Source organism: Cervus elaphus, chromosome 7 (genome assembly GCF_910594005.1).
Source record: "Cervus elaphus chromosome 7, mCerEla1.1, whole genome shotgun sequence".
NCBI lineage: Eukaryota > Metazoa > Chordata > Mammalia > Artiodactyla > Cervidae > Cervus > Cervus elaphus.
Window position 1 is genome coordinate 14,885,847 of NC_057821.1, and position 27,587 is coordinate 14,913,433.

Genomic DNA, 27,587 nt, shown 5'->3' on the forward strand with positions numbered 1-27,587 from the left:
TACTGGGTGCTATTCTAGATTCTTTACAAATATTAGCTAGTTTAATGCTTATGACAACCCTATGAAGTGTGTTGACACTTCAAGGACAATAATGACAACCCTATTATTTCCCCATTTTACAGATGAGGAAACTGAGGCTCAGAGAGCCTAAGTAACTTGTCTGAAGTCACATAGAGTTGATGGCAGTTGAACAGAACCCAGTCAAGTTTGTAGGGTAGAATGGGATGTCAGCAGTTCAGGATGGGAGCAGGGGCAGGCTTGTGAGGGGTCTTGAGTCTGTTTGCTGTCCGCAGAGCTTGAGGGGAGGGTCTTCAGAGACTTGAAGTGGAGCAGCTGTGGTATAGGTGAGCAGTGGGGAGATGGGTGGGCAGAAGGCCTGGGAAGTATTGTGGCCTGGGATGGAAACGCATAGACTCTTTGTTGGGAAGCCAGGTTCTGGGTAAGCTGGGCTTGGGGCCATTTCCCGGCTGACGCCCAGCGCCTCGTGAAGGGTCAGTGTGTAGGGAGGAATCTACCAGGGGAACAGGACGTGGCTGACATTCTTTATTTCATGCAGCCACTCTGGGGAGCTCTGGGCCCCGTTCCCAGACCCGGACCCCGGGGATCTGGTTGAGAGAGGAGGGCAGAGGAGCGCCGCCCCCCTCTCCAGGATGCCTGGTCTCTGCCAACAAGTCACGGCACTCAGATACCCTGTTGATTACCTTTGCCCATTAGTTTAGCCTCAGATTAACAGGCAGCTGGTCGGGACTCTGACCTCACGTGTTCTGTACTATTGCTCCCTCTGCGCCTTTGCTTATGCCCTTGCCAGGAATGCCTTTCCCACCCCTAGCACCCTTCCTTAATTCTCTTCTCTCTCTTTCAAGACAAGGGGGCATGAATTTGATCTTTGGTTGGGGAACTAAGATCCTGCAAGCCATATGGCCAAAATAAGAAAAGAAAGAAAGAAAAAAGAATTCCCTGCCAGTCCAGTGATTAGGACTGTGTTCTCATTACCAAGGGTCCAGGTTCAATCCCTGGTCAGGGAACTAAGATCCCACAAACCATGTGCCTGGGCAAAAAAAAAAAAAAAGACATTTCTCAAAGCTAGCCTAATGTCACCTTCTCCTGGAGGCTTTCCCTGACCTCCTCGTCACCCCCAGGCGTACCAGGTCCCCTTTCTCAGACTTTCTCGCTCCAACTTTCTGTATGGTCACTGCCTCGACTCCCCCAGCTCCCCCACCAGGAGGGGTCCTGCTTGAGGAAAGGGACCAGACTGTGTTTACTCCCGCACCCTCCCCACACAGGTCAGCATCCAGCACAAGGGCTGGAAACGGGTTCAAGGCATGTGTGTTCTGGGGCAACACTGCTGTGCTCAGGATGTGGTTGTTGAGCAAGTTGCCTGAACTTTGGGGTTCAGGTGAGAAGGGGTAGTCGGGCTATTAGAGGGTTGAGATAAAGCACAATATTGTCGGCTCAGTGCCTGGCTCCTGGTTGGCACTGGGGCAGTGGCTAAGGGGAGATGCCATGGTACACCCTGCCATTACCGCATGTGTGGAGCTTGGGGGAGGGGATGGAGAAGAACATCCCAGGGTCCTGGCATTGGTTCCAAGAGCTAAAGGAAGGGTCCATGAGTCAGCTTTGCTTCTGTGACAAGAGCTCTGAACTTGAAGTCAGAATATTTCCTTGGGGTTCCAGCTCTGTCCCTTAGCTGCTGGCTGTCACTGATAAGCCCTGTAACAGCTGCTGAAGCCTTAGTCTCGTCATCTGTGAGGGGGGATAATAGTAATAACCACCTCACAGAGTCGCTGTGAAGCTGAAATGCGATGGCAGAGCTGTGAAAACACCTGGCCCAGCCCGTAGGAAATGCTCAGTCGTGAATTATTGAGCCTAAAGAACACTCGAGAAAGCTGTGAGTGGGTCTCAGATCAGGACATGCCTTCCATGGACATGTGCCCTCTGGCTTAGTGGTCTGTAGCTTTAGAGTCAAACAGTCATGTGTTTGAATCCTAGCTATGACATCACTAGCTGTGTGTCTTTAGGCAACTTACTTAACCTCTCTGAACCACAGGTTTTGTCCCCCCGCCTTAAATAACTTTTTTAAATTAGTGCCTTCCATCTCAGAGCATGAGGGGTAGCTATAGCCCCGTGGCCAGCAAATACCAAAGTCTCAAGTACTAATATTGTTTTGCTTTCACTTAAGACTTAGGAGTAAGCACTAATGATACTGGAATTTTGAAGCTTTAATTAATGTAAATAAAAACTGGTGAGTCGAGGACCTAGGGGCCAGGGTTTGGGGTTAAAGGTTAGGATTTTCATCTTTAAAAACCAAATGGGAGTTCTGGACTCAAGTAAGAGGAAGCACTTCCTGGCCTAGGGTGGAATGTGGGAGGAGCGCCCAGGGGCGCTGAGGACAGCCTCTGGGGGAATCTTTGTGAAGGAGGTTGAGCCAGGCGGTATGGACGGTCAGGGCTAAGGGGGCCCTCGGAGGCCTTCAGTCCAACACGGACACAGCACGGAGGGGAAACTGAGGCCCAGAGGGGACAGCATTGTGGCCCCTGACCCACCACTGCCTCGTGACTCGCCCCGTCCCATGAGTTAAGAAGCTGTGTTTTCTTCACAACGTGGAGGATGTGATCATGAGGAAGTGAAGTCTGGTCACAACCAAAGGTCTAGAGGAGACCCCGAGAGAGTTACAGGAGGGCCCGTGGATGGCGACCCAACAATCTGACGTTGTAGGCCAGTTGGTCTGTGTTTAGGGGCTGACCGTCTGGGAAGGCTTTGTCCCCACAGGGATATGGGGAGGAAGCAGGCAGACGGGAAGTGTAGGGCATGGAGCTGTTGGTGTTGGGGAAGTTTCCATGGAGACAAAGGTGGGTGGTGGGGGCGGGGCGGGCATAGGTCCAGTTTCTCAGACCCAAGTCCAAGTCCACTGGGTTTTGTTCTGTTGTGGCTTCCTGTTCTTCGATATTGCTTCTCAGTTCTCCTCCATTGCTCCTCTTTGTAAAAGAGATTTTGCAGAAATGAATGGCGCTGGCCACTTCCACCTTTCCACTTCCTGCCCAGGGTCAGTGACAAGGGTTTATCTTTCCAACTAGACGTCACTCAGAGCCTGAGGAAGGGTCCTGACCCCTCTGGTCCAGGCTTCCCAGTTACTGAAGGCAAAGGCTGCTTAAATCTGGCTAAGCAAGTTCCTTCAACGCCAGGCCTCAACGGCCCATCTGTGCTCGTGGTTCAAACTCTGGGGAGGCCCAGTCTCACCTTGCCGGTCATGGTGATACCGAAGCCACAGAAGCGGTTCGGCCTTCTTAAATGAATGTCTGGGGTACTCCTGGCATTTTACTTACATTAGATCATTTATTCTTCACTGAAACCGCATGAGGAAGATGCTATTGCCTTGATGTCACAGATGAGGAACCTGGGGTTCTTGGAGGTTAAGACCTTATGCTCAGGGTCACCCAGCTGGAAAGGGAGAGCCAGGAGTCAAACCCCAGTCCGTCTGACTTCAGAGCCTCTGCTGGAGTGGAGGAAGGATTAGAGTAGGGGTAGGAGAGAAATTGGGGTGGTGGGTGATGGAGGCAGTTCCCCCCAGTGGAGCAGAAGCAGGCAGCCTTTGGAATCTTCATACCCTCTCCTGATCTACAAGGGGCCTTGTTTACTGGAGCTATTTCTTTTTTTTTAAATACTATTTTGGTTTTTATTTTTGTTTATTTTTTGGCTGTGCCATGCAGCTTTTTGGATTTCAGTTCCTCAAACAGGAATCGAACCTGGGGCTCGGCTGTGAAAACGCCAAGGCCTAACCACTGGACCACCAGGGAACTCCATGAAGCTATTTCTATACTGAGCCGTAGGGTCTGGTCTTCGCTGGGGGGTTGAGGGAGGCTGCTGGGGGTGCTGGGCAAGATGGGAACAAAGGGTACTAATGTGGGAAGAGACGCCCTGGGGAGGCAGTGACCGGACCGCAGCCTGGACGCTGGCATCCTGGTTTTCAGCCCCAGCTCTGTCCCCATCGTTATGTGGCCTCAGAGAAGACATTTCCTTCTTGGACCTCAATTTTCAGCTCTCTACCGTGAAGCTAGATGCTTTCTAGCTCAGGGCTTCTGGTTTTAGTCTTGGATGTTTGGAAGGGGCCCCAAGAAAAGGAGGAAGGGACAGACTTAAGAAGGGCTCCTGGGGAGGAGGACACCCTCAGGAACATAAACACTCGGGAGCGGTAGAGCAGGCCGCCCTTAAAAGGGCAAATATGCAGCGCGGCCTGGGGGTGGGGGGGAGGGAGGGTTGGTTAAGGCCCTTCTCTGTGGGGCCGGCACTTCCCGTTTGGAGGTCTGTGTCTACTTCTTCCTTCTTCTCTCTCTCCTAAGGCCACCTTACTCCTCATACTCGGGCAAGACCTTAAAATTATTTAAAGATAGGTATGGACCTGGTGCCAACCAATCAGGGGTCACAGCTATGAACACGGGTGTAAGACTGTCAGCCCTGCCCCTGATGCCCAGCCCCCCTCCCCAGGCCTGGAAAACTTGGTTCAGACATTGAAAAGCAAAGAAGAACCAGGAGGGAGACTGGGGCGAGAAGTTGAGGAGGTGAAGACAGAAGAGAGTTCGCAGGGACAGTGACTGCAGTCTCTGAGTCCCAGTAGTTAAGCCACCAGGAATCCTTGAGGGGAGCAAGGGGACAGTCTGGAGGTAGCGGAAGCAGCTGGCAGCCTAGAGCAGATTCCTGGCATATGTTGGCAAAGACCTGGAGCAGGCCTGGAGTTCGCAGGTCCTCCCAGATGTCAGCCATCCCTCCCGAGAACCCCATCATGCCATCCAGCCCATCTCATCACACCTCTGGGACCTGCCCTTCCATGCTCTGTGCCCTCAGCAAAGCAGTCTTGCCCGCGGGACCTGGCCTGGACTCTGCATCAACATCCCAAATGGATGATGGGCAGGGGACGCAGGGGACCCAGGGAGGCCCACCCCTATCTACCTATGGCATTAGTGCTTTGCTGAGCCTGACACTGGGAGGCCAGGGTTTCGTCCCACCCACTCCTGCCCATTGGCTATCAAGTCCCCTGGAAAGCCTCAGTGTCTCCCTTCTTCCCTTGATGTCCTCAGCTCCCAGCCTGTTCCAGGTCTTTGCTGACAGAAACCAGGATTCTGCACTAGCCTGCTAGCTCCTTCCTCCACCCTTAGCCTCGAGACTGTCCCCTTGTTCCTTTCAAGGGTTCTTGATGTCTTAACTACTAGGAATCAGATTTCAATCAGTATTTTTTGACTGATTGATAAAGACCCCTCTTTTCTCTCTCCATGAGCACAGGTTTTTTCCCCAATTGACCAAAAAATATTATTGAGCACCTACTAAGCACAAGGCCTTTTATTAGCCGTAGAGGGGTGGGGGGTTGTCAAATAAGCAGGAGGCATGGCCCCTGTCCTCAAAGAGCCTTCACTGTAGCTGTGGAGACAATGTGCAAACCTAGAAAAGATGGCCAGTAGTACCAGGCAGGCTCAGATAGTGTGTTATTTAGGTATCCCTGGGTCTACTAAAAAGTCTTTCTTTTTTTTAATTGAGGTATAGTTGATGTACAATGTTGTGTTTGTTTCACATGTAACAGCAAAGGGATTCAGATAGTGTGTTATTTTAGGTATCCCTGGGTCCACTAAAAAGTCTTTTTTTAAATTGAAGTATATAGTTGATTTACAATGTGTTAGTTTCAAGTGTAACTGCAAAGTGATTTTGGTTATACATACATATGTATCTATTTTTTTCAGATTGTTTTCCCCTATAGCATGTTACAAATATTGAATATAGTTCTCTGTGCTTTACAGTAAATCTTTGTTGGTTATTCATTAATATATAGTAGTGTGTCTATGTTAATCCCAAACTCCTAATTTAATAAATTGATAAGTAAAGGGAAGGAAGGATCAAATCCCTTGGAATGAATAACCTAAAGTTTATATATTTAAAACATAATTCTTGGATTGTATAGGGTAATATTTCTTAATATCTTTGAAAAATAATCCTTAGAAAAATTTTTTTAAAGTTCTATATTCAAATACATTTATTAATGTAACAATATATTTGTTCTTTTTTAATGTAGCAATATGGTTGATTTATTCTTTTTCTTAACATATGCATGTATCTATTCTCTTTCAAATTCTTTTCCCAATTAGGTTGTTATAGAATATTGAGCAGAGTTCCCTGTAATATATAGTAGGTCCTTGATGGTTATCCATTTTAAATACAGCAGTGTGTACATGTCAGTTCCAAAATCCCTAACTATTCCTTCCTCTCCTCCCCCAACCATAAGTTCATTCTCTAAGTCTGTGAGTCTACTTCTCTCTTTTAAATAAGTCCATTTGTATCATATTCTAGACTCTGCATGTAAGTGATATATGATATTTCTCTGTCTGACCTCAGTCAGTATGACAATCTATAGACCCATCCATGTCCCTGCAAATGGCATTACTTTATTCTTTTTAATGGCTGAATAATATTCCATTGTAGATATGTACCAAATACATTTAATAAATGCTAGCAAACATTTAAAATGTCTGTCACAAAGTTAATAAAGATAAAGTAGGGACTTCCCTGGTGGTTCAGTGGTTGAGACTTCACTTTCCAATGCAAGGGGTGTGGGTTCAATACCTGGTGGGAAAACTAAGATCCCAGATGCTTTGAGGTGCACCTCCCCAAAAAAGAGATAAAATGGAATCAATAAAAACACCTCTTGAATGATGAGTAACATGCATCATGCCTTATATGGGAGGCTAGCTCAGATGACTAACTTATTAGCTAGTTTGTTAGGGTTTAGGAGATAAAGCAGTGTTCTCCTTGAGTTACCTTGGGTTCACTAGGAACAAGTTATGTCACAGTTATCTTTTTTCGATAAGGTTCTAGAACTTGGTTCAAGGGAATGCCTTATATTTGACATATTTGGAGCTTCCCCAAGGATGCAGGAAACAATCTCCTGTGGTGTCCTTAGGAAAAGAGGGCAGGGACTTCCCTGGTGGTCCAGTGGTTAAGACTTTATGCTTCCAATGCGGGGACACAGGTTAAATTTCTGGTGGGGGAACTAAGATCCCACATGTTGTGCAGTGCGGCCAAAAAGAACAAAAAAAAAGAAAGAAAGAGGGCTATATCAGTGCATGGGGTTCAAAGCTGGTTGAAGGACTGTCCCCTGAGAGTGTTAATGACTAGTTTTTTGGCATTCCCAGACAAGGAAGCTGTGTCATCTGGGTTTGTCTGTGTCCTTGTTGTGGTCAACATTTAGAGCAATGATGTAACTAAAGGCCAGGGGGACATTCTGATCATTCCGTTAATGACCCAGATAGAGGAGAAACAACTTAAAAATACCTTGACCCCTTTGGGTATATTACCCCAAGCACTGAAAGCAGGGACACAAACAGATATTTGTATGCGTTGGTAGCAGCGTTCTTCACAATAGCCAAAAGGAGGAAGCAACCCCAGTGCCTGGCAACAGATGAATGGATAAACAAAATGTGGTCTCTGCATACAGTGGAATATTATTCAGCCTTAAAAAGGAAGGAAATTCTGCTACAGCTTGTATGAACCTTGAGGACATTATGCCAAGTGAAATAGGCCAGTCACAAAGAGACAACTGCTGTAGGATTCTACTCATATGAGATACTGAGAGTTGTCAGATTCTTAGAGACAGAGAGTACAGTGGTGGTTGCCAGGGGCTGAGGGGAGAGAGAAATGGGAAGTGATTGTTTAATGAGTACAGAGTTTCTGTTTTACAAGATGGAAAAAGTAATAGAGGTGGATGGTGGTGATGGTTGCCGAGCAATGTGAATGTATTTAATGCCACTGAACTATGCGTGTGAAAAATGGTAAGATAGTAAACTGCATGTTATATGCATTTTACCCACAATTTAACAAAATCTTGTCCCCAAACCTGTGATTTATCACAGATATTACAAATAAAGGTAGAATTTGATTTATATTCAAAAATTAAGATATAAAAGCATGGGGAGAGTATGTTGAGCAACAGTGTGGTGGGTAAACAGTGGTCTTTCTGCTGAACCCACCTAGATCTGAAACCGTGTTTTGAAAGCATTGGTCAAGGATCATTTGGCCTGTTCAGGAAGCCCATGTGTGGATAATTGGACTTAATCCATCTGGAAGCTATGTGGCCTCAATGACTAGGGCCCGGGTTCATCCTTAGGCTGGTCGTCATAGAACGAGGCTTTCCCAGAGGGAAACCAAACACTCAATCCTTTCTGCTCCAGTGCCCACCCATCTCTTGGGTCTCTCAGTTCCGGGCTTTCACCATAGTGGTGTCCTCTGTTCTCAGTCTGCATGGAAAGCAGATTTGACCAGATTCCCATCACTCTTGGTTGAATACCATTCCAATGATCAGCCCCATTTCTTTACCCAGGGTTCACTCTAACGGCTTCCCCAGGTCACCCCTTCTTCTGGATGGATGGGTAAACCCACACTCTATTGATATTTCACATTCATCCAGACATGCCTGGCTACAGCAGACTGGGAAGAAAGCTGTGCAAGCCTTCCATCCTCTGCTCCCGTGGAGGCCTGCACTGCAGAAGCCCAGCCATGTGATTAGCTCAGTGTCTCCCCTGCCGTCTGACTTCAGCCCTTCCCTCCCCATTGGATGATGCTCTAAAGCAGGTATCCCCAGACCCTGGATTAATCACATGAGTAAGGAAGCCATGCTGGAAACTGGTCTGCCCATGGACGGGGAACAGGATTTCGATCTGTACAGTCAGAGGGGGGTAGGCTGAGTGCCAGCTCTGCCCTGGAAGTCACATTCTGTGACTGCAGCCCTCCCATCTTCTCTCAGGGCACAGAGGGAGAATCTGGAAGTGTTTGCAGCTGTGGGAGAAAGTAGGAGCTTGGCTGTGGGGTCAGAGGCCCCTGAGAGTTGGCCAAAGAAGTTATGGTGGCAGAGTGGCCACATCCTGGCCCACCTGGCTGCCAGGCCTGACCACTCTGTCCTCTCTGTTCTACCCAGATCACGATGAGGACCTAGGGCATCTGCCTGCGGACTGTCCCCCTGGCCTGCAGTGACCATGGCCCCCCGCAAGAGGAGCCGCCATGGCCTGGGCTTCCTGTGCTGCTTTGGGGGCAGTGACCTGCCTGAGATCAACCTCCGGGACAACCACCCTCTGCAGTACATGGAGTTCTCCAGTCCTATCCCCAATCCAGAGGAGCTGAACATCCGCTTTGCAGAGCTGGTGGTGAGTGAGGGGGTGGGGCAGAGTGAGGGGTGGGGCAGAGTGAGGGGGCAGGGGCAGAGTGAGGGGGCAGGGGCAGAGTGGGGGGCAGGGCAGAGTGAGGGGCGGGGCAGAGTGAAGGGGATGGGGCAGGGTGAGGGGCGGGGCAGAGTGGGGGCGTGGCAGGGTGAAGGGGGTGGGGCAGGGTGAGGGGCGGGGCAGAGTGAGGGGGCAGGGGCAGAGTGGGGGGCGGGGCAGAGTGAAGGGGATGGGGCAGGGTGAGGGGCGGGGCAGAGTGGGGGCGTGGCAGAGTGACGGGCGGGGCGGGGTGGGCTTGGCCATGGAGTGGCAGGCCCCGCTGGAGCAGGAGGAGCCAGACAGAGGACGGGGGCCTGTGTGCCAGGATCTTCACCTACTGAAACTCTGCTTTTGGCTGAGACTGGTCCCAGAGCACCTCAGCTGTGGGGGAGAAACAGTCAGCACTGGGGTGGACACCGTGAAGCCTGTCCCCAGAAGATGGTCCTTCATCATATGTCCACTGGCCTCTAGACCTCACCGGGCAGCGGTAGGCTCCCATGAGAGGAGCAGGTGCAGACTTTGTGAAGTCGGCACCGAGGAGCCTCAGAGAACATCAGAGCGCTTGACACCTTCTTCTCATCTGCTGGCTGGAATTTCCCCGGGATCCTCTTATCTCAGACATAAGAGACAGGGTGGATTCTGTAGGCAGATTTTGGGTACCTCGGAATGGGGGATTTTTAAAAAACTTTTAATTTTATACTGGAGTATAGCCGATTAACAGTGTTGTGATAGTTTTAGGTGAATAGCAAAGGGATTCACCCATACATATGCTAGTGTCCATTCTCCCCCAAACTCCCCTCCCATCCAGGCTGCCATGTAACATTGAGCAGAGTTCCATGTGCGATACAGTCCTTGTTGGTTATCTACTTTAAATATTGCTGTGTGTACATGTGCATCCCAAACTCCTTAACTATCCCTTCCTCCCATCATCCTTCCCCCTGCCGCCTGCTCCAGCAACCATAAGTTTATTCTCCAAGTCTGTGAGTCTCTTTCTGTTTTGTAAGTTCATTTGTATCATTTCTTTTTAGATTTAGGGGATGGTTTTTTAAATTGAAGTATAGTTGATTTACAATGTTGTGTTAATTTCTGCTATACAGTAATGTGATTCAGTTGTAACTATATACACCTTCTTTTTTATATTCTTTTCCATGGTGGTTTATCACAGGATATTGAGTATGGTTCTCTGTGCCGTGCAGTAGGACCTTGTCATTTATGCATCCTATATATAATAACTAGCATCTGCTAACCCCAACCTCCCGCTCCACCCCTCCTCCAACCCTCTCCCCCTTGGCAATCAAGTCTCAGATTAAGGGATGATTGACTAGAAATAGGGAGGTAGAGACGTCTGTAAGACACCTGGAACGCGGGTTGGGACTGGGATGATAACACCCCTTGTCTAGCCTGGGTCAGACAGACCTCTGTCATTCATACTGGCGGCAGCTCTTCCGGATTCTCTGTGATACCCATTCAGATCACAGCAGCACCCTGTGTGTGAAACATCCTGTTCTGACCACAAAGAGACAGAACAAGAAGAAGGCATGATTCTTCTCTTTGGAGGTCTGGTGGTGAGACAAAGCCTGCACACCAAAGAAATTCCCAGATGGGGGAGCAGGATCCGTGGCCATTACTCGGGCCTGAACCCCCGGGAGAGAGACCCGTAAACACGGGGTTATCTACCATCAGCTCTCAGTCACTCATTCTCATGGCTGGCCTGCAGAGAAATGGTACAACATGATTGGAATGGGGTTTCCTACTTGGATTCGGTCATGGATGAATCTGATGAAGACAATCCAGCTCTTCAAAGCATAGGACCACTGTAAGATGGGGCCATGCCTGTGGTGAGAAAAAATGACCCACCTTCCTTACCACATCAGGTTCAGAAAAACTCACTGTCCTGAGTTATGCCTTTCCTCCAAGTGGAGCCAGGGGTGGGAGATAGGAAATGGCAACCCACCCCAGTATTCTTTCTTGGGAAATCCCATGGACAGAGGAGCCTGATGGGCTACAGTGTATGGGGTCACAAAGAGTTGGACACGACAGAGTGACTAAGACTTTGCTTATATAGAATAATATTTGGAGCCTGATCCGTGTTTGTCAGTCCTGCTAAGATCAATATTTCACTCAAATACTGCTAACACCATTTTCCACATTAATTAGTTCTTCAGTTTTCTATGGACACCAGTGGATGTCCTGCAATGCAGCTCCATTCTGACACTTACTGCCCAGAGTTAGCACAGACCCCACAGGTTAAGGGCTCAGATCCACAAGACTGCCCCTTACATCACACACCCATCAGAGGTGGTGGGTCCCAGGTTTCCTATGCTTCTGTCCAACGTGGCTACAAACCAGGAGTCCCCACGATCTCCTCTGCAAGCTTGGTAATTTGCTAGAACTGCGGACAGAACTCAGAAAACACTTTGTGTACTGTTACCAGTTTAGTATAAAGGAGATGATAAAGAATACAAGTGAACAGCCAGAGGAAGGCATACGGAGTGTAAAGCCCAGAAGGGTAAGGTTCCTGTCCTAAGCCCAGGAGCATCTGTCCCTGTGGGATTCGGGGTGTCCCACCCTACCATCATGTGGATGCATGCACCCACCCAGAAGCTCTCTGAGCCTTGCCATTTTAGAGGCTTTTGTGGTGGTTTCAGCAAGATAGATTTTTTTCCCACTTTTTATTTTATATTGTAGTATAACTGATTATGGGGCTTCCCTGGTGACCTTGGAAGAAAAGCTATGACAAACCTAGACAGCATATGAAAAAGCAGAGACGTTACTTTGCCAACAATGGTCTGTGTAGTCAAAGCTATGGTTTTTCCAGCAGTCATGTATGGATGTGAGAGTTGGACCATAAAGAAGGCCAAGTGCCAAAGAACTGATGCTTTTGAACTGTGGTGTTAGAGAAGACTCTTGAGAATCCCTTGGACTGCAAGGAGATCAAACCAGTTCATCCTAAAGGAAATCAGTCCTGAATATTCATTGGAAGGACTGATGCTGAAACTGAAACTCCAATACTTTGGCCACCTGATGTGAAGAACTGACTCATTGGAAAAGACTCTGATTCTTGGAAGGATTGAAGGCAGGAGGAAAAGTGGACGACAGAAGATGAGATGGTTGGATGGCATCACCGACTCAATGAACGTGAGTTTGAGTAAACTCCAGGAGTTGGTGATGGACAGGGAAGCCTGGTGTGCTGCAGTCCATGGGGTCAAAAAGAGTTGGACATGACTGAGCGACAGAACTGAATTGAATTGGTACCTCAAACAATTAAGAATCTGCCTGTAATACAGGAGACCCTGGTTCGATCCTTGGGTTAGGAAGATCCCCTGGAGAAGGGAATGGCAACCCATTCCAGTATCTTGCCTGCTTCTCCATGGACAGAGAAGCCTGGCAGGCTACAGTCCACGGGGTTGCAGAGAGTCGGACACAACTGAGCGACTAACATACTATGACTACTGCTGCTTATAGCTAATTAACAATGTTGCCATAGTTTCAGGTGCATAGCAGAGTGACTCAGCCATACAGGTGTATGTATCCACTCTCCCCCAAACTCCTATCCCATTCAGGCTGCCACATAACATTGAGCAGCATTCCCTGTGCTATACACAGGACCTTGTTGCTTATCCACTTTAAATACAGCTGTGTGTATATGTCCATCCCAAACTCCCTAACTATCCCTTTCTCCCACCCTCCCCCACTAGTATCCATAAGTTCGTTCTCTGAGTCTGTTTTGTAAATAAGTTCATTTGTAATGGCATGATAGATTTTTAGCTCCATCCATAGCCCTTCCCTCCTCAGAGTCTGGGGAGTAGGGCTGAAAGTTCAAGGCTTCTAACCAAGGCCTGATCCTTCTGGTGACCAGCCCCCACCCTGAAGCTCTCTAGGGTCCACCAAGAGTCACTACAGTAGGAGAAAAGGGACTCCTATCACCCAGGAAATTCCGGCGGGTTTAGGAGCTCTATGTCAGGAACAAAAGATATTCCTGTCAGTTCTATCATTCATGAAATTCCGAGGGATTTAGGAGCTCTAAGATAGGAACTGGGAATGAAGATCAGAAATATTAGGTTGACACTGCTATATTTAAAATGGATAACCAACAAGGACCTACAGGGGACTCTGCTCAGTGTTATGTGGCAGCCTGGATGGGAGGGGAGTTTGGGGGAAAGTGGATACATATATGTGTATGGCTGAGTCCCTTTGCTGTTCGTCTGAACGTATCATGACATTGTTTATTAATTGACTGTACCCCAATACAAAATAAAAAGTTAAAAAAAATAAAGCATGATGGCATAAAAAACCAAAACAGATTTTTTAAAAGAAGAAATGTTGGGTTGGCCTTAAAGTTAGTTCAGGTTTTTCCATAGCATCTTATGGAAGAACCCAAACGAACTTTTTGGCCAACTCAGTATATTTCTTACATTATCCCAGTCAGGGACATCTTCCTGAGAAGAGTGCACGAGTTTTGAAAGAAGGACATGGCAAGCAGTGTTCCTTCCATTGGCCCTTTTAGTCTCCAAATATTTATTGAGCATGTTAAGTGGCAGGGTTTCTTACTAGGTAGTTTGGCAAAAAATAAGAATGAGTCAGGCTTGTCTCGTCCGCAGGCTAGCGTGAGGTATTGATCAAACAAATGAAAAATATTTGAGAGACTGACGTGTGCTGGGTTCCGTGGGTTGCCAGGGATTTAGTGATGGACCCACAGGTGCAGCCCATCCCCCCCAGGAATATGAAGTCTAACGAGAAGGCGGGTCTTGAACAGTATTGACACGTGTAGAGAGTGTCTTGAGAGGGAATGTTTTGGGGGAGGGAGTGGTCTGTGGGAGTGTCTAGCAGAGAGCGTTATTCTAGATTCAGGGTCCTGATGGGTTCCCTGAAGCAGTGACAGATCTTAAAGCAGAGTGATGGTCAGGTAAGTGAACGGAGGTGCAGAATAATGCCCTTTAGTCCCTGCCAGAAGAAGCAGCAGATATGAGAGTCTCAGGTAGGAAAAAACTGGGTCCTTTGGGGGGTACCATTATGATGAGAATATCTGAGGATTTGGGATTAAATCCTAGGTGTGATAGAAAGCCACTGAAAAGGTTAAGCAGAGGTTTGAGGTTCTCTAATATACTTTTCTAAAAGACCATCTGGGGTACTTTATTGGAGTACCAATGGGCTCCAAGGGCACTGTGTAGACCATTGTGGGGCTCTTGGTGCAAATCCAAGCTGGGGAGGATGGTGGCTTGGACTAAAGTGTTAGCCGTGGACATGGGGAAAAGTGGACAGATTCAGGAGCCACTGAGAAGGAAGTATAATAGGACTTGTTGGGACTAATGAGTGAGTAGGAGTCAGGGAATACCAGGTTTCTTACATGAGGATCTGGGTGGATGGTGAGACCCTCAACAGGACAGGATGTGCCAAGGAGACCCAGGCTGAAGGGACTGGGATGATGAACTCAGTTTGCATGTGTTTGCTGTACATCAGTTTCCTCATCTGTAAAATGGGTTGTTGCAAATGTAATGAATAAACTTTAAACACTGATAATAGTGCCTGGCACGCTGTCACACTTACATGAGTGTATGAGGTACTTGAGGGTCATCAAGTTGATCGGTGCAAAGGCATTTGGGTGCCAGGACTGGGCGCTCAGGACACTGGGGGCCTGGAGGTACAGGCTTGAGAGGGTTTAGGATTGTCACTGAGTCCCTGGGAATGACTTGCGAAGGATTCACCAGAGGAAGCAGAAAGGGAGGGGAGAAGAGGCCCCAGGATGGTGCCCTGAGGGACTTCAATGCTGGGTGATAGGAGAGAGGAGGAGAAGTCAGTCAGGGGTCCCAAGAGGAGCATAGTGCAAAGCAGGAGGGACGGCCCAAGGGTGTGTTTGTTCAGGAAACAAGGAAAGAGACTCAAGAAGTGTGGATGGTCCACAGAGTCATAGGTTACCAGGGCTGAACCAACCAAATCACCAAGAAATGCCATTTGATTTAGTGGCAGAGACAAGGGTCTAAATAACCAGAATACAAAGTTGAACACAATAGCTCTGGATTCAGGTAGGGAGGGGTGTTCCTACCTGGGAAGGGCTGTAGAAGGCTTGCTGGAGGATGCTGACTTTGAGCTTGGGAATTAGACCATGGGGTGGGTGGGCCAGGAGCGCAGGCTGGGTAGAACTAACTTATAAGCAAAAGCAGAAGAGGATGCAGTGTGTGCTAGGCAGTGTCAGGTGAACGGAACTCTTTCTTTAATTTCTGATTCTGACCACAGAAAGGAAATGCTTCAGAAACCCCGAGCAGGGTCTGGAAACATTCCTGGCATATGGGGAGAGTGGTTTCAGGGAAGAACTTTTCTTTAGCATTTGATCTACAGGAGTCTTTAGTTCAAAAAGCAGGTGACCTGGTGGGCATAGATTCAAGTTGTCTTTGTAGGTGCCACTCAGGATGGCAGCCGCTGGTCACATGGGGCTGGTGACACTTGAAACATGGCTGGTCTGAACCAAGATGGGAAATCCACAGCAGATTTTGATAACTTTGTTTGAAAAAAATAATGTAAAATAGCTCATTGATTTTTTTTTTAAACATTGATTACATGTTAAAGTGACTCTAGTTTAGATATTTTGGGTTAAATACAAGGTACCCAGGTGATGCTAGTGGCAAAGAACCTGCCTGCCAATGCAGGAGATGCAGGAGACACGGGTTTGATCCCTGGGTCAGGAAGATTCCCTGGAGGAGGGCATGGCAACCCACTCCAGTATTCTTGCTTGGAGAATCCCATGGACAGAGGAGCCTGGCGGGCTACAGTCCATGGGTCACAAAGAGTCAGACATGAATGAATCGACTTACCACACATTATTAAGGTTAATTTCAACTATTCCTCCTTAATTTTTTAATGTGACTGGAAAAATTTTTTAAAAACGTGGCTCATATTTCTATTGGACAGGTCAGATCTCTGTGAAAGAAAGTCTAGAAGGTTCTCATTGAATACAGGTATAGATATACTTAAGACTCTTGTACTTTCTTAGATATTGCTTTCGCTATCATTTTAGAAAATACAAACATTAGTAATATGATGCTTTTTTTGGTCTTAATGTAAGTTTTGCTTTTATTAAAAAAAAAATGCTTTCAAGAATCGTATTGAAAGGCCCATTATGCTTCCATGGCCCATTAACTTTGTTGTTGTTGTTGAGTCCTGGCATAGCTCATGAATCACAGGAGAAGAATTTTCAGTAAAAGAGCCTTTTAGGTGCCATTCAGCACAGCTAAACCTATAAAAATCATCCCAAACTACCTACAGAGTTACCCGAAACTTGATGATGTCAGAAACTTCCCAGTCCCACTCCCAGGGAAGTGTGAGTTCGCCGCTGGAGCCCAGCCTTGTGTGTGCAGGGCATGGTCTGCGTGGTGGTGCAGCTGGAGGGCTGTCTGTCGGGCACACCTCCACGGGAAGCAGACCAGCACCTCCCATGGCACAGGGTGCCCTTCTTAGTGGGAGGCTGAGTTAGATGAGTTGCCCAGCTCCTCATCTTTACCAGCTCTCCTCAACCATGCTGGAGTCAGTGCTGGGGTTGGGGAGCCCAGAGACTTTCTGGGGGACACACTTGAGGGGACAGAGACTTGAAGGATGGGGGGCCAAGAGGGAAGTGGGTCGGGGACGTGCCTGGTGGTCCAGGGGTTAGGAATCTACTTTGCAATGCAGGGGATGCAGGTTTGATCCCTGGTTGGGGAACTAAGATCCCACGTGCTGCAGGGCAGCTAACACCTGCGCATGGCAACTCCTGAGCCCCATGCACTCTGGAGCCTCGGCGCCACAACTAGAGAGCCCATGCTGCTGCAAGGAAAGATCTTGCATGATGCAAGGAAAATCCCAAGTACCGCGACTAAGATCAGACGCAGCCAACCCAATAGTAAATTAATAATAAGAGACTGGATTGGTAGACTGATTTCTTTCTTTGTCCAGCCTTGGTTTATGGTGTTGACCAGCCCAAGAAGGACAAGAGGAAGAAGACAAGAAACTCCAGGCAGGAGGACTCGGAGCTTGCAGAGCAATGCCCGAGATGGGCGGGGACAGGGCCCTGGAGGGGGCGGAGCCAGGGGCCGGGAGAGGAAGGGAAGGAAGCCTGGATAGAAGCTTGAGGGCTTGATGCAAGGGGATGGGAGGATGGGGCTGTGCTTCTAGAGAAAGAATTGCCCTAGCGTATCTTTGAAGGAAGATGGCAGGCTGAGGAATTTGAGGAAACTGTAATTTCCTATAGGCTGAATATCCTAAGATCAACCATCTCTGGGTTTCAGACTTGTTTTTGTGTCTTTGCAGGATGAGTTGGATCTCACCGACAAAAACCGGGAGGCTGTATTTGCACTGCCCCCTGAGAAGAAATGGCAGATCTACTGCAGCAAGAAGAAGGTACCCTCTCTGACCCCTTCCATTGCCCCTCAGGGTCCACAGCACGGGCAGCCCTTGCTTCCACGCTCGCTCATTCATTTCACAAGCTTTTGTTCCACACCAGCATCATTCCATTCTAGGTGTCGGAGGAACGACAGTGAATGAATCAGGACAAAAATAATCCCTGCTCTCATGGAGCTTACACGCAGAGGGTTAGGATTCTGCTCTTCTGGGTTCCAAGAAGGGTGCTGGGTCAGGGAGATGCAAGATGACAAGTCCAGATTTCCTTTCTGTGCCTGTGTGCACGCAGGGAGGACGTGCCACCCTGGGCGGTACCCGGGGGCAGCTCTGTTGGAAGGACTGGTTTGGGGGAAGTGAATGGTCTCTGCTGGATCTTTAGCCCAGGCCCCGTGTCCCAGGCTGTGTCCCTGTCCCAGGGCAGCATGCAGGTCAGGGACACACATCAGTCTCTGCTCTCCGCCCCCCCCCCCCCACCCCCCCCTCACCCCGCCCCCGCCCTGCATTAAAAGGTGTCAGTCTCCTGACTGCGGTCCTCCCTAGCAGGGCGGGCCGGGCTGCAGTCAGGACTGAGCTGGGTTTCCTCTCACCCCTCCACTTTCCCAGGGGCTGTGCTTTCTTCTCCCTTCCTCCCTCTCTCTACCTCTCTCACCTCATCTCTTTCTCTCTTAGCCTCTCTTGCCTCCTCTCTGTTGGGTTGGCCATAAGGTTCGTTCTGGTTTTTCCATAACGTCTTATAGAAAAACTCAAACTTTTTGGCCAACCCACTGTTTTAGCCTGGCTGTTTCTTTCACTCTGTTTTCCTTTCCTTGGCCCACTTTCCTCCCTGTCCCTCCACCCTCTCATCTCCCAGGCTTGCGGCTTCATCCCTTCACTTCAATGTACAGGTGTTTGGGAGTTGGGACCTGTTATTCCAGCACCCAAAGGCTTAGAAGTCTCCCTCCCGGGAGAAGATGGGCAGGTCTGGGGCAGTGTGGGACTGCTTCCCCTTCATGCTCCCTGAAGCCCATTTTGGCTCTTCTCTTAGTCTTTTTGCTTGGGATATTTGTCCCATCCTAGGCTTCCATACTGGGCCAGATCGAGCTTATAAAGTTGGCCACTCTTCTAGAATTAGAAGGAACTGAGGAGCAACTCAGTCCAGTTTTTTATTCTACAAAGGACGCAAGGAAGGCCTGGAGGGGTGATGGCCTCACCCAGAGTCACCAGCCAGCATGACAAGTGTCTACACTGACGCTGGAATGCTGGCCTGCTGAGAACCTGCAGGCTATGCAAGCCACCATCTAGTACACTCAGTGCATTTATTAAGCAGCTGCAGAATACCATGCTCTGTGTCCCGGAGTCTTATTATGAGGAAAGCAGATCTTTAAAAAACTCACACTATAGAAATAAAGAAGGAAAGGAGGAGAAAATGAATTTCAGGAGTAATTCATCTTCTCTCATGATTCCCCACTTTCCAAATCGATTTACGATGGAGATCCCTGATGTTGATTCCTTATGCAGCTAAAATAAAAATGCACTAAAATGAAAGGTCGCCTCTCACCACCTTCTAGACCAGACCGTGTCATCTCCCAGTACACTTTCCCACTCCCCGTCTTTCCACATGGCACTTCCTTTGCCTGTAACACTTTCCCCTTGTCTTAGCCTCAGTAATCTTGAATAACTCAGCTCAGTCCTCTCAGACCCCCCACCCCATCTTCCCCATTAGCCTTCTGTGTTAGATGACCCCCAGCCCGGTTTTCAGGGCCCACAATGGACAGTCCCACCACAGAGCACTGGTCACCCTGCCTCTGGTATTACACAGGCTATTACATGGATGGCTTTTTGTTCAGTACTTTCAGGGCTCAAGCAGTGATTGGCATGGAGTAGATGCTCATTAAATGCACATGGAGTGGCTAAATGGGAAGCCAGTGAAGGCAGGAAAGTGTATGTTTCATGATACATTTGTTTATGTGCTGTGATCCCCTCTGTAAGGCAGAAGCTAGAATTTGGAGGCCTCAGTTACAGGAGCCTCATGGCTTTAGGCATACAGCCAGGTGAAGTCACAGAGACCCAATCAAAGCAGGTTTCTCACTGATCTAAAATTTTAAGATTTAAGAAATTTAAAATCTTGGATTTTAGGAAACAAAATCATGAAACCCAAGTGGATGGAACTGAAAGATGCAGGGCAAAGTCCAGGCTGGCTGGCAGGCAGGTGGTTCATCAGGAAGGCTCTTGAGAAGGTGAATGCTTCATGCTAATTTGAAAGCAGGAAATTGGTAGAAAGCCAATAAAGGGGAGCATCCAAACGGGAGGAAGTGTGAAGAGCAGACCCACTGGCCGGAGGAGGGGTCTGAATTTTCAGTCAGCATCAATGCTTATCCAGTCCCCATCATTCCTGCCCACCCCTGGGGAGGAGTTGAGGCTTTCTCTTGGGACCTGAGGGCTGGTCTGATCTGGGCTCTGCCTTCCGGCTGCACAGACCCCATCCCCCACCCCCTTTCCAAAACCCAGGACCTTGGCGGAGGGTGGGAATCTCTTTCTCTCCCTTTCTAAAGTTACAATTTATTGAGCACCTACTCTGTGCCAGGCACTACACCAAATACATAATATCAATCAGTATTTTTCACAACTCCGAAAGACCAAGTTTTTTAAAGGTCCAGACTGTCACAGACCGATACTATTTTATAAAATATAGTGAGAATGATATCAGAAAAAATGAAATTTGAAAAAAGTAGATGTACAAAGTACAAGTGCACATTTTCATTAGATTCCACAGACTTAAAGTCGTATTTCATTAAATGGAGTCAGAACAAGTATGACAGGGGAAAAAAAATAATTTATTTTTAACCACATATATTGTTCATTGAAAGTGTGTATACCTGCATGGTTTCTGCCCATGTCATTATCCGGTCCTGAGGTTCGGATGTTCATGATCTGCGTCTTGCTGAGGAAGAAGTAGAAGCCTAGGGAGCTTCTGTGACTTCCTCAAAGTCCCCCGTTTGGTGGGGCTGGGAGATGAACCTGAATGCTGACCTGGAATGAAGCTCAGGACTCCAGACCGTGGGCCTGTCTTGCCAGGTGGTCCATACAACCCTTCCTCTTGTTCTAGGAGCAGGAGGACCCCAACAAGCTGGCGACCAGCTGGCCTGACTACTACATCGACCGCATCAACTCCATGGCCGCGGTGAGCCTTGCACCTGTCCTGCTCCGGCCCCACCTGGAAAGGCTCCGGGGAGAGTGGCCCTCATGTTCCCCTGCAGCCCACTTCTGGGGATCAGCAGCTTTCCAGTTATTCCCAAGATTGTATCATGACCCCTCCCTCCCCTGTGTCACTTTATAGAGTCCCCAAACCATTAAAACAATGATTAATGATGTATAGATCACCCAGGCTTGAGAAAGAGGCTAATCATTCTCCCCATTTTACAGATGAGGAAAGTGAAGCCCAGGACTGGAATCTGGGTCTTCTCAGAGCCTGACACTCTTGTCTCAGTAAACCATTTGGCCTCAGCCTTCCTGAAACCCACTCCAGTGTTCTTGCCTGGAGAATCCCAGGGATGGGGGAGCCTGGTGGGCTGCCATCTATGGGGTCACACAGAGTCGGACACGACTGAAGCGACTTAGCAGCAGCAGCCTTCCTGAGGCCAGGGTGGCCCCTGGTTCACAGGCAGGCTGGGCGTGCAGGGAGCTGGGACAGAGGCAGCCCAGCGCAACCTCTGTGCTTTCTCTGGCCTCAGATGCAGAGTCTGTATGCCTTTGACGAGGAGGAGACGGAGATGAGGAACCAAGTCGTGGAAGACCTGAAGACTGCCCTCCGGACACAGCCTATGAGGTGATGCCCCTTCCCTCGATTCCTCTTACGTCGCTCCCCCAGCGGGCCCCTCAGTTTCTCGAAGCTTCACACAGAGTTCTGCTCCGTCCCAGGCCCCTTGGCCGGCTTCACTCTCAGCATCCCCTATGCTTGCTTTACCCTCTTTCACATGTGGGCTCCCATTCCCCCGCGCCCCTCTCCCTCTGAGGAGCTGGGATGCTTCCAGAAGATGAGCATGTTGGGGAGGGGAGATGAACACAGGAAGATGGGATAAACCTCCGGCCCAGAGGTGGGCGTACAGGCAAGGTGCTCAAGAACTCTGAGAAGGGAGGAGCCCCACCAGGGAGGTGAGAGTGGGTGAGAAATACTCTAGCCACTAGAGGGCGATGTGCTGTCTCCAGATGAGATTTCTCCATCCAGCGTGGGAGCAGGCAAGGAAGCAGGTGGTGGAAGTCTCCAGGGCAGAAAAGAACCTCTCCCTGCGTCCCAGGCCACATTGTGAAAGAGCCCAGGAGAGCCATAGGCTCCTCTCATGTCTGGCAACTGACTCTTTCCGGCTTAGGGGCAGCAACTGTTAAATTTTCAGCAGTTTTGCAAGCTGCTTGTTAAACAAAACTATGATTAAAATGTAAATTATATCAACTCATGATTTAAAAAATGATATAAAAACCAAAGGTAATTAAGAACTTGAAACTTATCACTCCTTAATTACCTAATGATTTGATGACATTTTGCTATACACCGTATGTGTGCTCACTGAAATTGCACCCATTGTGTGTGCCTGGTGGGAATATGTACGGTACATGTCTTCCCAGCTGCACGTTCAGTGACATCACATGACTAACTTGAAGTCAGCTGTGCTGGGAGTATTGATACCATGGAAATTGGCAAACAGCACAGTCAATCAGGCCTTTTCCTTTCTCCAGAGTGCAAGTTGTTACCAACACACTAGTCCGCCTGTGTGTGTGTGTGTGTGTGTGGTCTGGGCTGACCATTCTGCCCCAGGAGCCTGGAAGCAAAGCCTCAAGGAGAACAGGGGTTCCCTAACCCCTGCTTGTTGCTCAGGTGGGGTGGGGGTCTGATTTAGAAAGGAGATACAGGAAGGTTGAGAAAGTCAGGAAGTAGAAGGGTTGAGGGGATGTTACCCGGTTCATCTCCCACTCCCATCTATTTTTCTTTCTCTTAATCAATTCTGATTACAAATGTCACACATAGTCATGGTGGAAATTTTGTGGGATGCATAAAAGTGTATAATAGAAAAAAGTAAATGATACCTATTTTTAACAACTTAAGAATGCGTTCTGTTTTTCTAAGTATATTTATATAATCATGTAGAAATACTCACAGATGCCCTTGGAATCAAATGTATTCATTATATAGAGTGCTTCCCTCAGCTTCATTTATGGCATGTCCTCAGGTCATTAGTTATTGTTCTACAAATCAAGGGTTTTAAGCCTGTGTGTTTGTGTGTGCGCTTGTGTGTGTATGCATTTACACGTGCCATGGATGACTTTGGTACTCAGATGAAACCTACTGACTGCTTATTCGAATGATGTATTTAAATAATAGAAATAGATAAAGTTTAAAAATGAACCAATTAAACTGAAATACAGCCACCAAATTTTAAACATTTGTGAGATAGCAGTAAATGTACTGCTTTATGCCTTAAATAAAAAGAACTAGCAACCACCATAACTTTGAAGTGCTGATGAGTGGAAATGATATTTTGAGATATCTGTAACAGCTGCAATTTGAGATGAAAATAGCTGTGATTTCTTTGGGTGAGAAAGTCAGAAATTCTGGTAATGCCACTATATTTTATTGCTTACATTCATCATTGAGAGAAATGCTAAATTCAAGGTAGGGATTACCAAAAAAAGTATATTTTTTGTTTCCCATGGAAGTTCATTAGCCATAGACCCCTTAGGGGAACACATATTCCAGGTTAAGAACTCCCACACTAAATGGTTTTTAATGTTTTTTGCTAACATTTAAGCTAATGCAGATGTTTTCTTAGGGGTCCCTTAAAGATTGCCTTCCCCAGCTTTGATCCCTTGATGCAGTGACTCTGATGGCTGTCCTCTCTGGAAGTCTTCCTTGTTGTCTGCTTGTAATTCTCTTCATTGCCATCCTTACTGGTGATGAGTCTTCAGGTTTAACAGCCATGATAATTATCCTAATAATTATCATAATCATCCCTTTCATATATACCTTCATAGTTGTGTCACTGACAGTGATATGCAAATGCACAATACTTAAAATGCAAACAAGATGTGAGTCCCTTGTGAGGTGGTAAGGATTTTAGAGCTTTCTTGTTGTTGTTCAATTTTTAAGTGATGTCCAACTCTTTGCGACCTCATGGACTGCAGCACACCAGGCTTCCCTGTCCTTCACTGTCTCCCAGAGTTTGCTCAAACTTACGTCCAATCATCTCATCCTCTGTCACTCCTTCTCCTCCTGCCCTCAATCCTTCCCAGCATCAGAGTCTTTTCCAAAGAGTTGGCTCTTCACATCAGGTGGCCAAAGTATTGGAGCTTCAGCATCATTTTTTCTAATGAATATTCAGGATTGATTTCCTCTAGAACTGGCTGGTTTGATCTCCTTGCAGTCCAAGGGGCTCTTTAAGAGTCTTCAACAGCACCACAGTTCTGAAGCAGAAGCTCTTCAGTGCTTTGAAAGTGAAAGTGTTCGTTGCTCAGTCATGTCCGACTCGGCAACCCTGTGGACTGTAGCCTGCCAGGCTCCTCTGTCCATGGGATTCTCCAGGCAAGAATACTGGAGTGGGTTGCCATTTCCTTCTCCAGCAGATCTTCCCCACCCAGGAATCGAACCCAGGTCTCCTGCATTGCAGGTAGATTCTTTACTATCTGAGCCATCAGGGAAGCCCTAATAAGTTGACCAAATAGCAACCACAGGGGGATGAGTGCTTTAGATAAACTTTATAAATGAACCAAGTGGCTTCTGTAGGTGGGACACAGTGGTCCCTAGATAAGGGGTAGCTATTTGCAAAATGCAGACAGAATAATATGCCAATGCAGGATACCTGTTTGGCTGACGGCTCTGGTCTGGGCAGGTTTGTGACCCGCTTCATCGAGTTGGAGGGCTTGACCTGTCTGCTGAACTTCCTCCGGAGCATGGACCACGCCACCTGCGAAAGCCGCATCCACACCTCCCTCATTGGCTGCATCAAGGCGCTGATGAACAACTCCCAGGGGCGGGCGCACGTGCTGGCGCAGCCCGAGGCCATCAGCACCATCGCCCAGAGCCTGCGCACGGAGAACAGCAAGACCAAGGTGGCCGTGCTGGAGATCCTGGGCGCCGTGTGTCTGGTGCCCGGCGGCCACAAGAAGGTGCTGCAGGCCATGCTTCACTACCAGGTGTATGCGGCCGAGCGGACACGCTTCCAGGTCAGGGCCTGGCGGGGGGCTTGTGTCAAAAGCCCCGGGGGGCCTTAAGAGGGGAGTTTGGCTGGGATAATGCACTCCCACCTAGACCATGGGTTCCTGGAGGCTGGAACATTGCTCTGCTTCATTTTTGTGGCTTTACAACTCCGACCCCAGCACCTGGTTCAGATAGGGGCTCCAGCAAGAATTATTGAATTGAATGCCATTGTTGGAATCAAGATTTTAGGCCTCAGAACTTCCCTGGTGGTCCAGTGGTTAAGACTGTACTTCCAGTGTGGGGACACTGGTTCAATCCATAGTCGGGGAACTAAGATCCCACATGCTGCTCGGCGTGGCCAGGTAAAATAAACAGTGTTAGGTTCTAAGCCTGGACTAGTGTCTACTTTGGCGACACTGGGACCAGTCCCAGGAGCTCAGGCCATACTAGTGCCTTTTCTTCTCCCTGACTGCACCAGTAAAGAGAGAGACAATAAGTATAGTGTCTTGGTACAGAGTAAGTCTCAATAGATGTGACCTGTCATCACAAACTTTATGGTTTGTCCACCAGAATTGATTACATGTTTATTCTGTCATCATTTAAAGCACATTTTACAGCACCCACTCTGAAAAGTGACTCTGGACCCTTTGCAGAATATACAAAGGAGATAAAAGGTAGTGGCCATGCTATTAAGGAGCTGAGAGTGAATACAATTACTCTCTGTATCCTCTGGGGTTCCTCCTCCAGGACCCTCACAGGTACCAAAATCTGTGGATCCTCAAATCTCTTACGGTTGTGCAGTATTTTCATATAGCCTATGCACATCCTTCCGTATACTTTCAGTCATCTCTGGATTACTTATAATACCTACTATAATGTAAACGCTCTGTAAATAACTGTAAATAAAATACAAATGCTATGTAAACAGTTGCCAGTGCACAGAAAATTCCAATTTTGCTTCTTGAATCTTTCTGAAATATAAAATATATATGTATGTTTTTATTTTTTAATGTGGGGTTGGTTGAACCCCGTGGATATGGAGGGCTGATGAGCTGTAAACAGCTGTAAAGTGCTGAAACAGCATTTTGGCATCGCCCAGCAAAATAGAGCAAGTCCCCAAAGCTGAGTGGAGAGGAATAAGGCAGGACTGGGGCTGAGATGTGGAGAGGCAAAGGACGCTTCTTGGAAAAGGTGAGCTTAGAGAACATTCAAGATGAGTTGGATAGACTGGGTACAGAGAATGAGTGCAGCATTCTGGGTGGTTGGGATGGTGGGAGCAAAGGTGTGAGGCTGGGCCTGTAGGATCCTGATCCCTCCCTTCTTTTCGGTCCTGCCTTTCCATCCAGACCCTGCTGAATGAGCTGGACCGAAGTCTGGGCCGATACCGGGATGAAGTGAATCTGAAAACAGCCATCATGTCCTTCATCAACGCTGTCCTCAATGCTGGTGCTGGAGAGGTGAGGCCTCTTCTCCATTTCCTTGCTGTGCCCTGACTTTCTGGACCCAGGAAGAGGGCGTTAGTGCTGCCTGGGGAAGAGGCAGAGGGTTGGTGTGGCTGCCACCACCATCCTCGTGTCTTCAGATCGTCTTTGTCACGTCTTGCCCCCTGCACTGGACACCAAGAAAAGAAGGGTTCCTGGGGAGCTTCCTGCATAGGTGGCATCATGCATTATATGTGTCATGGTCAAAACCCAAGCTTGTCTGGCTAATAATGGCTTAGGATGGCGGGGGATCATTTATAGGAGGAGGACAAGTGTTGGCCCTTCTTTCTAAAGCTTTCTAAAGACCTGTTTCTGGACTGATTTCTGAGTTAGCCAATCATTGTCTTCTAGCATCTTCTGTTAGGATGTGTGACTTCTGATTTTCCTTCAGAATGGGGTCAGAAATGGGATTCCCAGACCATGAAAATAGCAAAAATACAAGATGAACTTGAAGAGCAGGTGAACTTCCCAAATTCTAAGGCAGTCTGATGCCTTGGTGAAGGTCAGCTTGTGGAAGGTCAAAAGGGGCAACTTAATGATCTCTGCTTTCCTCTGTTTTCTGCCAGCATACTCTTTTTTTTTTTTTTTAAACATCCCATCCTGATGACCTGAGTTAGGTGAGGTAGGTTGAGGGAATTACCTGTTCCTAAGATGCTGACATCACCTGGGTCAGTACCAGCTATTTATACTGACATCTGTTCTGATTAGTTGCTAACCATATCTCATTAGGTAGTTTTTATGAATATCATTCCTGTTAGGTAAGTAATGTCATGCCCATTTAACTGATGAGAAAACTAAGCCTTCTGCAGAGTCACAAAACTGCTAAGTGACAGAGCAGGGATTGGAACCAAGATCTGTCTGATTTCCGAAGCATGTGCTCTGTATCACTCTTCAGCTCCACTCTTTGAGGCCAAAATCTTAGAGAAAGCTGGTGAAGTGAGCAGGAGAGTTAAGCGGGTGACTAACGAGGTGAAAGATTGTCTCCCCTCACCCTTCCTTGCTGCTCTGGGACCTGAAGCAGTTCTGATGCATTTGCTGCTGGGGATGTGGTGGAACTGGAGTGGCCGTGAGGGGACCACTGGGGGACTCTTGCAGAAATGGAGACCAGCCGGTGAGCCTAGTACCCCCTTGGTGACCCCCAGGATAATCTGGAGTTCCGTCTGCATCTGCGGTACGAGTTCCTGATGCTGGGGATACAGCCTGTGATTGACAAACTCCGGCAGCACGAGAATGCCATCCTGGACAAGTAAGGCCCAAGCCACCCATCCCCACCGCAAACCTATGGGGAAAGTGCCTCAGTGGGGGATAGTCGAGACCCTCAGAGAGGCTTCTGTTCCCTAGGAG

General features: G+C 48.1%; 1 protein-coding gene across 5 annotated transcripts in view; it reads left to right on the plus strand.

Moving 5' to 3' along the window:
- Nucleotides 1–27,587, plus strand: part of DAAM2 (dishevelled associated activator of morphogenesis 2) — a 126,907-nt gene that overhangs the window by 66,517 nt on the left and 32,803 nt on the right. For all 5 annotated transcript variants that reach the window (XM_043907376.1, XM_043907381.1, XM_043907379.1 and 2 more), the window contains exons 2-8: nucleotides 8,951–9,176; nucleotides 17,508–17,597; nucleotides 20,683–20,757; nucleotides 21,308–21,402; nucleotides 24,455–24,788; nucleotides 26,109–26,219; nucleotides 27,386–27,489. In XM_043907376.1, the coding sequence (XP_043763311.1) occupies nucleotides 9,009–9,176; nucleotides 17,508–17,597; nucleotides 20,683–20,757; nucleotides 21,308–21,402; nucleotides 24,455–24,788; nucleotides 26,109–26,219; nucleotides 27,386–27,489 (977 nt within the window). In that variant the 5' untranslated portion in view covers nucleotides 8,951–9,008. The remainder of the gene's footprint in view (nucleotides 1–8,950; nucleotides 9,177–17,507; nucleotides 17,598–20,682; nucleotides 20,758–21,307; nucleotides 21,403–24,454; nucleotides 24,789–26,108; nucleotides 26,220–27,385; nucleotides 27,490–27,587) is intronic.